Raw genomic sequence first — 15276 nt, 5'->3', positions numbered from 1 at the left:
GAGGCGGAAGGCCTAGCTCCTCCTCGCGTGACGTGTTTTGGGGCCGGCCGGCGGCTGCGCGCGGGCTGTTTGCGACGTGGAGCGTGAGGGCGCGCAGGCGCGGAGCCGAGCCCGAGGCCGCCGGCTCCGCCGCTGCCGGGGAGCGGGCTGTGCGGGCCCGGGGGTCGCGGCCGCGGCCTTGCCTGTGGCCCGGGGCTGCCGCCTCTGAGCGGGAGCGGGCGGCGCGGAGGATGAGCTGGTTCAACGCCTCACAGCTGTCCAGCTTCGCCAAGCAGGCGCTGTCCCAGGCCCAGAAATCTATCGACCGGGTGTTGGACATCCAGGCCGAGGAGAGCCCCTGGCCCGACGCCGTCATCCCCGACTACGGCGACGGTGAGCGGGGCGGCGGCCTGGCTTACACTGCGTGGGGCGGGAGGGCGGCTCCCCTCACGGCCTCCCCTCCTCCCGGACCCTCTGAACGCGTTATGGGCTCTTCTCCCCTTCACCGTCTCCCGAGACACGCTTCTCCATCTCCTCTCTGAAATTCTCTTTCTTGGCGTTACTGCCATAATTTGTGTGCAGCTTCCTTCAGGCGTTGCTCAAGTTACACGGAGAGAGCACGTTTGCTTTGCTCGGGTACTCTTACCTGTTAGAGGCGTCGCTGTCCACCTTAAGTCCTTGAATTACCTTGTCTTCCTTATTCTTCTTTTGTTTTGCCTGAAAGTCAGTTCCAGGCTTTGGTAGGAAGTATTAATGAAATTGATGCTGTTTGTGATCATATTAATGTTTGCTTTATATGATATTGAAAACTTTTCTTCTGAACCTGTCGCGTATTCATATAAGGCAGATATGGAAAAAGAAGTAATTTCGAAGTTTTCTTGGTCTATATCTTTGTGCTTTTTAATTGTTTCAGGAACCAATTCTCTCATAAGTGGAGGATGGGATACCTCTTCGTGGGGTTTAAGTTCAAATACAGAACCACAAAATCAGCCAATATCACCGACAGCAATCACCAAACCAGTGAGGAGAACAGTAGTAGATGAATCTGAAAACTTCTTCAGTGCCTTTCTCTCTCCAACGGACGTCCAGAGTATACAGAAAAATCCAGTGGTGTCCAAACCTCCAGCCAAATCACAGCGACCCAAGGAGGAGGTGAAAAGCACTTTAAAGGAGTCTCAGCACTTCAGTCAGCTGGAAGTACCGGTGACAACAGAGGCAGAAGTGAAAGATTCCTCTGTAACAGGCCTAGTGGACTTGAAAAACCTTGATAGTCCGAAGGAGAAATTGGAAGAGAATTCTGTGCTTAAATCGAACGCTGAGCATGAAGAAAGCACAAATGAAATTGCTGACAAAAAAGCGTCTGCTCTAAATTTGAAAGAACCTGAGGATGCTCTTAATGAAAAAACCAGCGCGGGGGCAGATGGAGCAGGAGGTGCGCTGGATACCAACTCGCAGTCTCTTAATACAGGTACAAAAGATGCAGGCTTGGAAACTAAGGAACAAAAAACTGAGGACAGGCAAAGCAATACACCGTCACCTCCAATAAGCACTTTCTCCTCGGGGACATCCACAACTAGTGATATTGAAGTTTTGGACCATGAAAGTGTAATAAGTGAGAGCTCAGTAAGTTCAAGACAGGAAGCTGCAGATTCAAAATCCAGTCTTCATCTAATGCAAACATCATTTCAGCTTTTATCTACATCTGCCTGCGCAGACTATAATCGTTTGGATGACTTTCAAAAAATGACCGAAAGCGGCTGCTCCTCTGATGCTTTTGAAAGAATAGATTCATTTAGTGTACAGTCTTTAGATAGCAGAAGCGTAAGTGAAATAAATTCAGATGATGAATTATCGGGCAAGGCTTGTGCTTCAGCATCTGTCGCTATCAGTCCTTCTGTGCCAAAGACAGAAACGGTTGACGACCTGAAAGGTAAATCTGAAGATGTGAGTGACAGTCCTGTGGTACACGCTGAGGAAGCTGAGATGGAAGAGAGTGGGAGAAGCGCAACCCCTGTTAATTCTGAGCAGCCAGATGTTTTGGTGTCTGCTGTGCAAACTGAAGAACAAGTTGTGACAGAGCAGACTGAGCCTCAGCCCGGTGCTGATGGAAAGGTGCTAGAAGAGGACTCTGAAATGGAAAAGCTTAAAAAAGTAAGAGTAGAAGTTCTGTGAGCACACCCCCAAATCCAAGCTGAACTCCCATCATGTCATGTTAGAGATATCAGCCTTACCTTAGCTGAATTGATTAATACTGAATTAACTTAATTGTAGAAAATTATTTGGTATTCTGCAGTGAAAGAATATTGCCTAAATTTCTGGTCAAATCATTTTGAGTTCAATTATCAGTATTGAGAATTGTGGCTGGTGGAGGCAAACAAGAAGTACTGAAAAGTCAAACATGTTAATTTAATTGGCTGGTACAAATTCCTTTTTCTGTGAAGGATGAAGGAGGTTTTTTGAGGTATTTTAATTTGATTTGTGAAACTACAAGCCTTTAGTGTCTCACCAGTTATCAAGGTAATTTTTCTGCAAGCATTTTTTCCCCAGGGTTGCAAACTGGCAAAATCTGATGACATTACAGGCGTGTTACTTGTGAGCTTTGAGGACAGTAGTAGTGTAAAAGTCTGTTGTTCTAGATAAATTCATGTTTGTTTTAGCAGAAATAATCTTTACTTTTAAAAAGGAGGTGTATTAGGGTTTAAATAAAGAAGATAGGCAGTTATTGATAGTGAATAGAAGGAATTTGAACTAGTTTAAATAGATGGAGTATCCTACTTCTCCACATTTCTAGTTTCTCTGTGAAAGGCTAAACTTCAGCTTTGTGTGCACTGTTTTATTTTTCCCATTTCCTTTGTCACCTTCCTGCCCTTTTGTTCTTGTCTTTAAATTCTGATATGCTGTGGCATGTGTTACTCTATTTTTTTTTTCCTGTATTTTGTTTCAGGCATAGTGTTTTTGCACAGTATGTGACATTGGTAGGCCCTACTCTTGGCTGTGTCCTGTAGGCATGTTTGCCATACCAATGCCATTTCTGTCACTAATAAGGGAAAAACAATTGCTTACAGGGGCTCATAAAGCCACAATCAGATTTGTATTTTAAGGAAAGCATTTTTTGTTTGTTTGCTTCAATTGTAAAGACTATCAGTGTAAATTGCTTGGGAAACTCCATAGTCATAGAATCTATGTAAGTTTACATAAGCCTACATAAGTTTTCCTAACGTACTGAATAGTTGTTACTGGACCACAGCAAATTTTGTCTTTCATTGACCATATAATGACATTCATTAGTAGAATCTGTTTGATTTCTTTATAATTTTATATATGTTTGTGTTATTCCCTTTATGTTGCTTTCTAATCTGACATGATTATTTTTTTTATGAACTCCACACTGTCTGAAAGTTTGCTTTCCTCATCCAATATCAACATTTCACAGAAGAGACCTTTTCAAAAGTGAATTATTCCGTGACTTTGTAAAGAGTGGTATGAGGAGCACAGTGTTAGTCTGAGTGTTTGACGTCAGCTGTAGTTCTACAGGCTATCAGCTATAGATACTCTGGAACAGATATCTTGTGTTTAGAAATGAGATAGATCCAAATAAATGTAGCAGAAACGTGGTGATTTTCTAACTTCACATTCCTAAAAGCCTTGAGAAGTTTAACTTTGAATAATGTGGGGAGGGAATGGTGAGGGGGGGAAAGGGGAAACCTGCTCCTCTCGCATTTTAATTGTCCCATTCACCCAATCTTGGTCTGTAAAAAACGTTGTCCAGGTGATTGATTCATTAACTGAGAAACTGGAGAAGAGGGAAACACAGTTACTGAGTACTAGTAAAGAGAAGGCACGGCTGGAAGAAGCTTATGATAACCTAAAAGAGTAAGTATGAAAGTATACGCAGTCACTGCTCTAGCTGTAACTTTGTTGTAAACACACACAGTAGACAAAATGGTAAAACAGGTACCAGTTATCACAAGAACAAAGGCTGCAAGGGATATGCACTAGCTGGGGCAGGTGGAAATAATGCTTGCATGTGCTGTGATGGTATTTCTTAAAGTTGTTATTTCTTGTGGCTACAAATTCTTTCAGGAGGGCTGATGAAAGGGGTTTCAGTAAGTAAGCAGTAGGAATGAGAATCAGATGTGCAGTCAGATTTTGATATTAATAAAGGTCTTTATTATAAGGCTGGGTTTCGCTATAGGGGAAACTGACTGCTCTGGTACAAATAAATAAACTTGATTTACTACATAATTTGGTGACTAAAACAGTGACAGTGGAAGCACGGTAGGAGGGCTGGCTGTAATTAAAATATGAATTCATTATTTAACTCAATTTAAAATGCAAAATGAAAAGTTGAATTTGCTAGTTTACTGATCAAGTATGAGTTCTAGATGTTTACAAATAATATGTGAAGGTATTATGTAATGACTAAATTGATCGTAATTTAAAAATACATGTATTTATTTGCCCTGTATATGATACAGATGAGGAGGTTATTCTGAAATAACTTGATTATGGGGCAAAACTGTTAAGGTCTATCTAGCACTTTGTTGCTTTCACTGGTAACTTAGTGGATTAATGAAGGTCTTTGATCAGTACTTCTAATATGGATGTGTATAAAAAGTATAAACATATTTTAAAAGCATTTATACAGTTGCAAAATGTTTGGAATGCCACATAACTGTGAAACTGTTCTGAAATGTTAATTTTAAATGTAGTGAAATGTTTAGAATGAAAGAAGAGACCAGCAGCATTTCATCTCTTAAGGAGGAGTTTGCGCAGCGAATAGCAGATGCTGAAAAGAAGTTCCAGCTAGCATGCAAAGAAAGAGATGCAGCTAAAAAGGTAATCAGCTTTTTAATGATAGAAATCCTTGGAGGTTTTAAAATTTGATGGAATACAGCTCTGAGCAGTGCAATTTGACTTTGATGTTAGCTCTACTTTAAATACAAGGTTGGATCAGATAACCTCCAAAGGTCCCTTCCAGCCTATGTTGTACTTGGGGAGCATTTTGAGCATTTATCCATAAATATATCCTAATAAATGGCCCTAAGTATTTTGTTCTATTATTTAGGAAGTAAAGACTGTTAAAGAAGAGTTGGCAACTAGACTTAATACCAATGAAACTGCTGAATTACTGAAAGAAAAAGAAGAGCAAATCAAAGGATTGATGGAGGAAGGTAAGAATTAAAATAATTAATAATTAAAATCTGTAGAATAATTTGGAATGTACTGTATTCACATTAAAGCCTTCTTTACTTGGTGAAGAAAATACGTAATTTGAAGACTATTCATAGAATAGCAGGCAATAGATGCTAACTTTTGTACGTGCTTTCTTCACAGGAGAAAAACTTTCCAAACAACAGCTTCACAATTCCAACACTATTAAGAAATTAAGAGCAAAGGAGAAAGAAAGAGAAAATATTAACACAAAACAGAACAAAAAGATTAAGGAGCTGGAAGAAGAGTTGCAGCATTTAAAACAGGTGAGATTTGCTTTTTTTCCATAAGCTTTTTAGTTTAGCTGCAGAGTAGCCTTCTGGGGAAGCTGGAGGTGGACTTTTTTGTTTGTTTTGCTGGGAAACTCTTCTAATTCGTATTAGTGGAACACTGAGATGTGATTTCAGTCCTTTCAAATTGCAGTTGCATCTCTTCATCTCTTTCCTGCTGCTTGTTTGCACTTGCACTACTGATTTTCAGGCTGACCAAATTCAGTTTACTCAATTTTGAGTTGAAAAAAACATGGCCTTTTTTTTTTTTTTTTAACTTTAATTTGTTACTTGAATCAATATCTTAAAAACCTAAGATCTAACATGAGGAAGTATGTGAAACTGTGGTGGTGGAGTGTGCTCTGCGGAGGTGGCCTTTTCTCTTCCCTTTCTATTTGGCAAGATATTAGATCACTTCAGTCATTTTGTGTAAATTAATTCTTCATCAGTTACCACGGCTGTCACTGTCCTCACTCAGATGTCATGATCTACCCTGTGCACTGGAATTAGTCTGATGCTTCTTGTGCTTCTTGTTGGCACCCTAATAGGTACTTGATGGCAAAGAGGACCTTGAGAAGCAGCATCGAGACAGCATTAAACAACTGAATGTTGTTGTGGAGCGACAGGAAAAGGATCTTGCTAAGCTTCAGGCAGAAGTGGAAGACCTTGAAGAACGTAACAGAAGTGGCCAGGCAGCACTTGATAGTGCATACAAGTAGGCAGATATTTATATGTCTGTATTCAACTGTACAATCGGTTTTAGTGTCTATTCCTTATGCAGTGCTTCCAAGATGCTACAGTGATATATAATGAAGTTATTTGTGAAGTCACTGTTCACTTCTTTTCTCTCTCCCACAGAGAACTTGCAGATCTTCATAAAGCTAATGCTACAAAGGACAGTGAGGCACAAGAAGCTGCCCTAAGTCGGGAAATGAAGGCAAAGGAAGAGCTTGGGTTAGCGCTGGAGAAGGCCAAGGATGAGGCACGGCAGCAACAAGAAGCTTTGGCAATTCAGGTGTGTCTTAAATGTGTCTTAAACTTTCTAACTGAACAAACAAGCGCGTATGGATGGTGCCAAGTACATCTTCCATAAAGTACCGGACACAAAAGAAGACGGAACTCATTTCTGTGTACTAAGACTTTTAATTTTACTTGTCTAAAAAAAGTGACTTTGACAGTCTATGTACTAGGTGTGTACTATTTTTTTTTTTAATCAAGATGCAAAGGTCAACATTTAATTGGACACAACTTTTAGGGATAAACAAATCGCTCCAACTACTTGTGCATGTGTCGAACTCAAGCCTTAAACTTGTCAGCAGACACACCCTGCTTGATGGTGTTTGAGGGTGGTAGAGGACCGTGGCAATTAGTAGATGGCACTGTAATGTTTGCTAAGAGGTTAATGACAACGCCTTGTTTACCTAGGTGGCAGACCTGAGGCTCGCGCTGCAACGTGCAGAACAGCAGGCGGCGAGAAAAGAAGACTATTTACGCCAGGAGATCAGTGAACTACAACAGGTATTCTAGCAAATAAACAGTGCCAACATATATCTGTAAGGAGGGCTCTGAGAACTGAAACAAAATGTTTGCATGTCATAAATATCCTGAAAGAGGGGTTTTGTGTTCCCGGTTTCCTGTGGGGTTTTTTTTCCCGTGTAGAAGAACAATAAAAATGTGTAATCAAAGGGCATTTCCTTTAATATTGAAAACAAAATCACAATTTTAAAGCATTTTAAACGTAACTCTATGTACGAGACAACATACAGCCAGTAAGTTTGTAATAGTCTTCTAAAATTGCTAGCAAATATGTTTTGAATGACTCTTATCTGCCTCTTTAAGAGTATTTTTCCTGATCTTGAAGTTCGGATACTTTGTTGTCAAAGTGCTTCAAGTGGTGTCCAGAGGGAAAGTAAACTTAGTAACAGATGGTATTGGAGCACAGAGGAATTTGTACGGGGCTGGAGCTGAGCAGAATCATGCATAAATGTTGTGTAAGTAGAAGATAAGGAGGCGGGAGGTCACCTAAATTAGGGGCATTATTTGTGCTTTGCTGCAGTGCTTAGTGTGCTGCCAGGTACGAACTGATAATTTGCAAAGTCTTGGTTAACTCAGGAAGCTTCAGGTATCAGAACTGAACACTGGTATTGGATAAATTGCTTTCTGCTCTTGAAAATGTAAATGTGTGGGCTGTTGCTTTGTCATGTATCTGAAAGCGGTGCGCTTCCCTGCTGGGATTTCAGACTTCTCTGTGAGTTTAAACAAAAGGATTTTCGAATGTGAAGCGACTGCCATGTATTTAGATGAGTTGTGTGATATCATTTAAATCCATTGTATGGTTTTAAAGCTTTAATATATTAAACTTGTGATTTCAGAGACTCCAGGAAGCAGAGAACCGGAACCAAGAACTAAGTCAAAGTGTTACTTCTGCTACACGCCCTCTTCTCCGGCAGATAGAGAATTTGCAAGCCACACTAGGAGCACAAACCTCTGCATGGGAAAAATTGGAAAAGAACCTTTCTGACAGACTTGGTAAGATGTTTGTAGCTTATACTGAGCTGTAAGACTCCTGGTTGGAAAATGTGAAGTAACTGAAAGTAAATTAGAAGGGCTTAATGTTTGCCCAAGGGTCAGGTGAGTTAATTGGGATTGGTGAGCACAAAATGCATTCATGTAAGGAATTGATATATGGGTTGTTTTGCCAAGGTTCTCGGATACGTAACGCACTGATTTTCTTCAAAGCACAAAGGATAATGGGACTGTAAGATAAAAGTGTTACAGTATGCGTGTACTTACAGCATCTAAAAGAAGCATGAACACTGAGACACTGAAAGTACACTGGCATTTTAAAAAAAAAAATAGTTGTGTCAAAAATACTGACAAAAATGCCTCAACTTCCATTTTGATGCATAAATAATTGACCCACGTTATAGATGTGTGAGCAGAAAAGGTAAATTCTGTGTTGGTTTGTTTGTTTTTGCCTTTAACATTAGGTGAGTCTCAAACTCTTCTAGCAGCAGCTGCTGAGAGAGAACGGGCCGCAACAGAGGAGCTTATGTCTAATAAAGTTCAGATGTCTTCTACTGAGTCTCAGAATAGTCGTTTAAGGCAGGAGAATAGCCGCCTTCAGGCTCAGCTGGAAATGGAGAGAAACAAATTGAAGAAAATGGAAGTTGAAAACAGTAGGTGAGTACAGTGGAGTAAACTGTCTATTCTGTAAACATCTGCAGCAGATCTTTGACTCCAGGCTGGATCCTTGAGCGTTGATTTTGATCCTTGGAGTGTTGACAGTACTGTTTAAAAACAAACAAACAAAAAAAACAGTTCTTAAGAAAGCAGCCTAACTTCTTGAGGATACTTTGTTTCGTGCTGAAGATTGGAAGTGCCGTATTTCAGACATAATGTTTTAACATCTTGAAGCCATGCTTGTATTAAGAGCTAAAACATTCTTGTGTTATCACCTCTATTTTAATCAAAAATCCAAACCACAGCATCATGCAAGCCTCTGTGAAAGAAATAAACTCTGTCTCACCCAAAATCAGAACAAAAGTAAATTCAGGATACTTATTTGCTGAATTTTTCTTCCCCTTCAATGGTAGGTATGAGGTTGAACTAGAAGAACTCAAAGATGAGTATGCAAAAACCTTGGAAGATGCAAAGAAGGAAAAGGTATTGTCTGCTTCAAGTCTACTTCAGCTTTAAGCTGCTATTGACACCTGTACCAGCAGGGGGTTAACAACCTGTGTTTACTTTTGTAGGCACTGCTAACTACTCAGTTAGAAATGGAGAAAATGAAGATTGAACAGGAAAGAAAGAAGGCAATTTTTGCGCAAGAAGCAGCAAAAGAGAAGGTACCAAAACCTGATGTTTCTCTTTGGTTTTATAGAGGCAGGCTAATATTACTCTTTTTGATATCTAGAAACCAAAACTGTGGCAAGCAGCAAAGCAGCCTTAGGGCAGCACTGTATATTCTGTGAGCAGAGGCATTAGGAATTTGGCTTTTTCTTTATTGTGGCTGCCTTTTATTTTGAGTGAAGTATGTGCTTTTGTAAAACTTGCTGGAGTCAGTCTTGAGTAATAATTCATTTAATCTGAGAAAAGATAAAAAAAAAAAATTCTGATTATTTTAGCTGATTCTTTTTCTTCTGAAGCTGCTTGTTCTCTTAGCTTAAACTGCTAGCATTGCTTCCTCTGAATTCCTGTTCTAAGTATCACATAGTTATATCTAATGTCTTGCATACCTTCCACTTTAAGTCACAAAATACTCTTGCAGCATCAGTAACTTCTGATTAGCAGTTGATATTCAAGTGAAACTGTTTCTATTGCTGGTTACTTCCTCTCTCTCTAGTTCCAAAATGTAACAGCTTTATCCTTCAGAGGGTGGTAAACTTTCGGTTACTGACTGTAAACAAGATCAGTCTGTTTGGAAAGGATGTCAGTAATAGAAGAAATCTGAGTTAAATTTCAAAACACAAAAAAAGGAAAGAAAAAGAAAAAAGAGAATTAACGTGCATTCTAAAAAGTGACATACCTTCTGGGTTATGCTATTCTTCCTGTGATGCTTTTGGGCATATGAAACTGCCTCTGCATCTCCCTTGGCTACTGAAAGAGAAATTATTTTGTTGTAGTTTGCAGCTTGTGTCTTTGTTTCTTGGAAAGTCTAAAGAGTTAAGCAAAGACTAGAAGTATTAGTAGCACAACAGTTCTTCATCGCTAAACTTGCATATGTTTTTCACTAGATGTGGAGAGGAAAGGGCAGTCTGTTTTTACAGAATCTATCTTGTACCATCTCGTAAACTTTTTCTGTAACTAAGTGGTGATGTTGTTTTCCTTGTTGTTTTTTTCTATTTAAGGATCGGAAGTCATTTACCATTGAAACTGTTTCAAGCACTCCAACGATGTCACGGTCTAGTTCCATAAGTGGAGTTGATATGGCAGGTCTTCAGACCTCTTTCCTGTCACAGGTATTGTACATCAGTAATACTGGCTTTTTTTGGTGTGCTTACTTTTCTCTCTTCAGGAAGCTTTATTAATGTTGAAAATGACTCTTGAAGAGTGTACTGCTTTTAGGTGAGGTGATTCTTAAGCAAAAATTTCTAGAACTTGCTTATGAGATGTCTATGACTATAAAGCATCTGTGGAAGACAGCAGGCCTACAGTTTTTAGTGCAGACAGATATATACATGTATCAGTGCTGAGTTCACAGGACCAATTTCAGCTAGAAAATGTGAATAACACTGGTAGAAGTCAAACCAAGTGATCTTTATAGGTCATCCTGGTGTAGGGCACAAGCCCGCTCTGTAGGCAATCTCATTGACTGGTGTGGTCTTTGTGAAGTCTACTTTCATACAGTTACCAATGTCTGAGTTAAATGGTAGTTGTATGACATAAAAACTTGCCAGTAAGGAGCTGTCTCAAATTGTAAATATTCACCTTAAGCTTTTGTTTACAAAAATGAATGTTAAGTATCCATACTAAGCACTTGCTTAGTAACAATATAATTATGATTTTTAAATGAAGTAATACTTTGGGAGAGGAAGGATTTAAAAGCAGATACTTGTGAGCTTTTAAGGTTGTCTAACCTTTCTGTTTGTAGGATGATCCTCATGATCACTCATTTGGACCAGCAGCTAGTAGTGGGAGCAATCTTTATGATGCTATAAGAATGGGAGCAGGTTCAAGTATAATTGAAAACCTTCAATCACAATTAAAACTAAGAGAAGGAGAGATCTCCCATCTACAGGTACTGTAGTTGCTCTTACATAAATGAAATGCAGCACTTTTAAGGTTAAATGTTAATGCAGTCTGCTGTGTTTTACTGCTTTTATCATCAAAAAGCTCGATCCCTCTCCTCACTGCAGACTTTCAGTTCTGTTAACTCAGAAAGCGGCTGCACGAGTGGCCAAGTAGATAGGGATGAGCAAGAGAAATGTTTGTTGCTTCCTTTTTTCATTTTGGCAAGGACTTATCAAGAAAACGGAACTTGCGTGTCTGAAACAAAACAAAGCAAAGAGCACTGATCAGATTTGAAAAGAAAGTGAGAGTGCTTCCAGGAGATGCTGTTTCTTAGTTTGGTTCCTGAAAAAAAATCGTTAATTACTGTTTCAGAATGTTTAGATCCTACTAAAAGGAAAAGGTAATTAACTATTTCTTCCTCCTAATTGTGAAACATTTCCCGTAGCTGGAAATTGGAAACCTTGAAAAAACTAGATCGATCATGGCAGAGGAACTGGTAAAATTAACAAATCAAAATGATGAACTTGAAGAAAAAGTGAAGGAAGTACCAAAATTGCGTGCACAGCTAAAGGTAAGTGCATTTGTGTTGTCGATCTGGTACAGTAGGGTTTTTTTTAATAGCTCTATCAATTTATGATTATATTAAAATATGTCCCTAATTATAAATGATTTCTTTGTTTATTAGAATCCGGTGATCCCTACTCCATGACTGGTAGTCACTTTCACAGTTTGTTGTTAAAATGTGTGCTTTACCTAAGATTGCATGCTAAATCGGTGAGAGGTCATTTTTTTCTGCCACATGAAACAATGATGTTGAAGGCAAATCTTTTTAATAAAGATGTTTTGATAAACAGCATGGATTTATAAGAGTTTGATCCAGAGACTGTATTTGTGTGTGGCAGTGATAATTTGCTAGCTGTTCTTTAATGCAGCTGAACTTCAGGTTACTTCAGTGGCTCCTCTGTACCAGCACTAACTCTTTGTAGTCAAGAACTTTTAACTTTGGAGTTTCTTCTTCTCGTATTTAGATAAATCCAGACGTATTCAGAGAGTCAAAGCATGAAGAGTTTGCTATGTGCATCACTGTAAAATAAATGCACTTTGAAAAAATAACATTCTGCTCATTCTCCCTAGTAGTATAAAAGCACTGTGCTAGCAGCAAATTTTTGATAGCAAGTATGTTTTATTGCAGGACTTGGATCAAAGATACAATACCATTCTGCAGATGTATGGGGAGAAAGCAGAGGAAGCTGAAGAACTCCGGCTGGATCTTGAGGATGTGAAAAACATGTATAAGACTCAGATAGATGAACTCTTAAAACAAAGACAAACCTAACTCCTGCTGGAACTCGTAACGTTGTATGGTAACAGATTGTATAGATATTTATGTAAATGCTGGATTAAAATGTTTTAAAAAAAATTAAGTGTATGATAGAAAACGTGTCTATACGATAGAGTTCATATGTTGACAAGAATCAATGCTTTAAATGTCTTCTACTGTCTGCAGTTAAATTATTTGTGCAATATTTAAAAGATTTAAGTCATCTCTGTATTTATGTTTTTACTAAAAAAAAGGACCATTTTACTTACAAAAACACTAACAGGAAAGATGGTTGTTACCTCATGAGACAGCACTGGATGGCATGAGATTTACTCAAGTGGCCCCTTCATTCATAACCTCGTATACTCATGACAAATCAGAAGTCTTTTTAAAATGTTCTTAAGGAGAATTTTTCTAGAATTCCACCAGGTCATTTTTAATACCGAAATAGCAGTGGTTTGCTGTCTGAAGGATCATGGGGTATTTTCAGGAAAGGAAGGTCTAATATTTGTACTTGCAGTCTCTGAACATGTTAGGCCAGCAGTTCTCTGTGTAAAATAGTTAGCCTGATCTGATTTTTCTGAGCCCTGTAAAGCAGAGTGTGGGACACAGGTGAAACTGTCTAAGTGATGCAGCTTCATCTTATCTATTGCTCATGCTGTGTCTTGTGAGCTGTCCAGAGACAGCTGATCTGCGTGGTGTTCTCAACGTGCTTAACGTGTAACACCAGAGATATGAAGCATTCAATATTTGCTCTAGGGTTGGACGCTGACTTTTAAAACAGTAGCTAAAACGGTTCAGAAGAATGCAGAAAAAAAAGATATATATACATTTTGAAATAAAAGAATTGCTGCTGCTCTCATGTCATCATTCCTGGTGTATAAATAGCGAGGTTTAGACTTCTGCAGAACTGTACTGCCGCTTAATATAGTTTTCAAGCAAGTCTCCAGTGGCTGCAAAGTATTTCTCATGCTCTTCCTGAAGCGAGGTATTGGTCGAACAGCATCCACGTGGCTTGATGCTTAGCCATGTTGTGGGTCATGTCAGAGGAAACTTCGGAATTGGACCCTTGGGAATGCTGAGAATGGGGGGAAGAAGCTTGCCTCCTCCTCTTTGCATTCCAGACAGCAAATATTTGTCTTTATCTCAGAGCTGTAGCTGTGATAGACACTCGTGTGAAATACTCTGCAGTTGAAGTTCTTTGCCTATCATACTGTTGCCTCCACTGTGAGGGGTTTCTTTTGCATTTGTGTTGGAGAACTCTGTTTCTGCTTCTGTATTCAGTGGACAGGAGACAGACCAAGCTGCTGAGGTGAAAAGCCTCTCAGAGCTTTTCACTTTGCCACCATATTGAAATGTGCTCAGTTGCCTTAAGTTTTAAAAAACAAACAAAAAAAACCCAAAATGAAAACACTTGTCAGAACTCACAGATTTGTAGCACCTTAAGTCAGCCAGAGTTATGATGTGCAACTGTTAGCTCATCCATTTCTTGCAAAGCAAAACAGAAAACTAATCAAAGCCCAGAACAGGCAATAAACCTTGTTTCATGACGATTGATGGCGAGAAGCAGCTGTTTTCTTTTGCAGAGAATCAGTGCATCGCTCCTTTTACAATCTTGGAAGACAAATGGAGCACTCTAAAAAAAAATATATATATATATATATATGACATCATGGCTTTTCTTGGGATTTACTACTGCCAGCATTTCCTTTGCAGCGTGTGCGTGGCTGCTCCTTCAGGTGCCGGTGTCAGCATCTCACACTGTCTCATGTTTTCAGGAGGTAAATGAGCAATTTACACGCACACTCAGCATTAACATTTTTTTTTTTTAGATGCAAAAGCATTTGACGGAGTGTTCGATTTTTAAATTTTGCAGAAGTAGATGTAAATAGCTGTACTGACTCTTTCCGGATTCTTTATTCCCATTCAGTGCAACGTTTACTGTCGCACAGGAATCCAAGGGCCTACTGTGTCTTAAGCATCAAAGCCTTAGAAACCAGAGTAGCTGGTTGAACGTAGACTTCTAAGCATTCTGATTCACTTTGACATAATACTTGTAGGGTTTTTGTTTTGAGGAAATGTTAATGTGTACCAGGACATTTGATGCTCGTTGCTATGGAAAGGAGAAAAAAGAAAGCGTTTAGGTCACAATACTGACATCCTCTTCCATTTAAATTAGTTGTTTTTAAGTAGCCCTTGTGGAAGCAACTGATTTGCAGCTCATTCTCACCGCGTAGGCAAGTGCGGAGCAAGGTTATTTAAGGTCTCACTCAGTGTGCTGCTCAATGGGGTCTTTTTTCATGCCTTTGGCAAACAAGGGCAAGGCCTCTGCTAAGGGAGGTGGTAAAGGGAGGGGCTGGCCCAGCGTTGGGTTGGTGTTGCCTCCTTCAGGAGCAAAGAATCAAACATCTAAAACCTCACGTACCCATCCATCAGAGAAAGGGTTGGTTCTGTCAGCTTTTGTCCTGTTAACGTGTTTGTCACAGTGCACGTTTTGCTAAGGGCTACAGAGATCCTGAATGCGGAACAACAACACGGGTTATCCCGCGGTGAAAACGGAACCTTGGTTTCTAATTGTAAAATGTGTATAAAGTGTACATACAGAGCATGGGTTGGGGTGAAATAAAACTTTACGCTAAGAGCGGGCTCTGCTTCTGTTTGTCAAAGACTTAAAGCAGCGCTGTGGGTTTTTCTTTTTGGCAGGTGTGGGCCGGGAGCTCTCCTCGTATTCGGAATTTCATTTCAGCTACACGTGAACGC

General features: G+C 39.6%; 1 protein-coding gene across 1 annotated transcript; it reads left to right on the top strand.

Moving 5' to 3' along the window:
* On the top strand, positions 85-15157 carry TMF1 (TATA element modulatory factor 1). The gene is made up of 17 exons (XM_021409045.1): positions 85-372; positions 893-2130; positions 3749-3852; positions 4692-4818; positions 5048-5153; positions 5317-5459; positions 6011-6177; positions 6321-6477; positions 6888-6980; positions 7835-7991; positions 8453-8645; positions 9059-9128; positions 9218-9310; positions 10313-10423; positions 11056-11202; positions 11641-11766; positions 12388-15157. The coding sequence occupies exons 1-17, from the start codon at positions 231-233 to the stop codon at positions 12529-12531; spliced, it is 3318 nt and encodes a 1105-aa protein (XP_021264720.1). The 5' UTR covers positions 85-230; the 3' UTR covers positions 12532-15157.

This window comes from Numida meleagris, chromosome 11 (genome assembly GCF_002078875.1).
Source record: "Numida meleagris isolate 19003 breed g44 Domestic line chromosome 11, NumMel1.0, whole genome shotgun sequence".
Taxonomy (NCBI): domain Eukaryota; kingdom Metazoa; phylum Chordata; class Aves; order Galliformes; family Numididae; genus Numida; species Numida meleagris.
The sequence above is the reverse complement of the archived record's forward strand: the minus strand, read 5'-3'. Positions and strand labels throughout refer to the sequence as shown.

Excerpts from the sequence above, each read along its gene's own strand:
- TMF1 (XM_021409045.1), top strand. The coding sequence starts at position 231 with ATGAGCTGGTTCAACGCCTCACAGCTGTCCAGCTTCGCCAAGCAGGCG. Across the intron at positions 2,131-3,748 it reads AAATGGAAAAGCTTAAAAAA|GTGATTGATTCATTAACTGA; the intron begins GTAAGAGTAGAA and ends AACGTTGTCCAG. Across the intron at positions 11,767-12,387 it reads AATTGCGTGCACAGCTAAAG|GACTTGGATCAAAGATACAA; the intron begins GTAAGTGCATTT and ends GTTTTATTGCAG.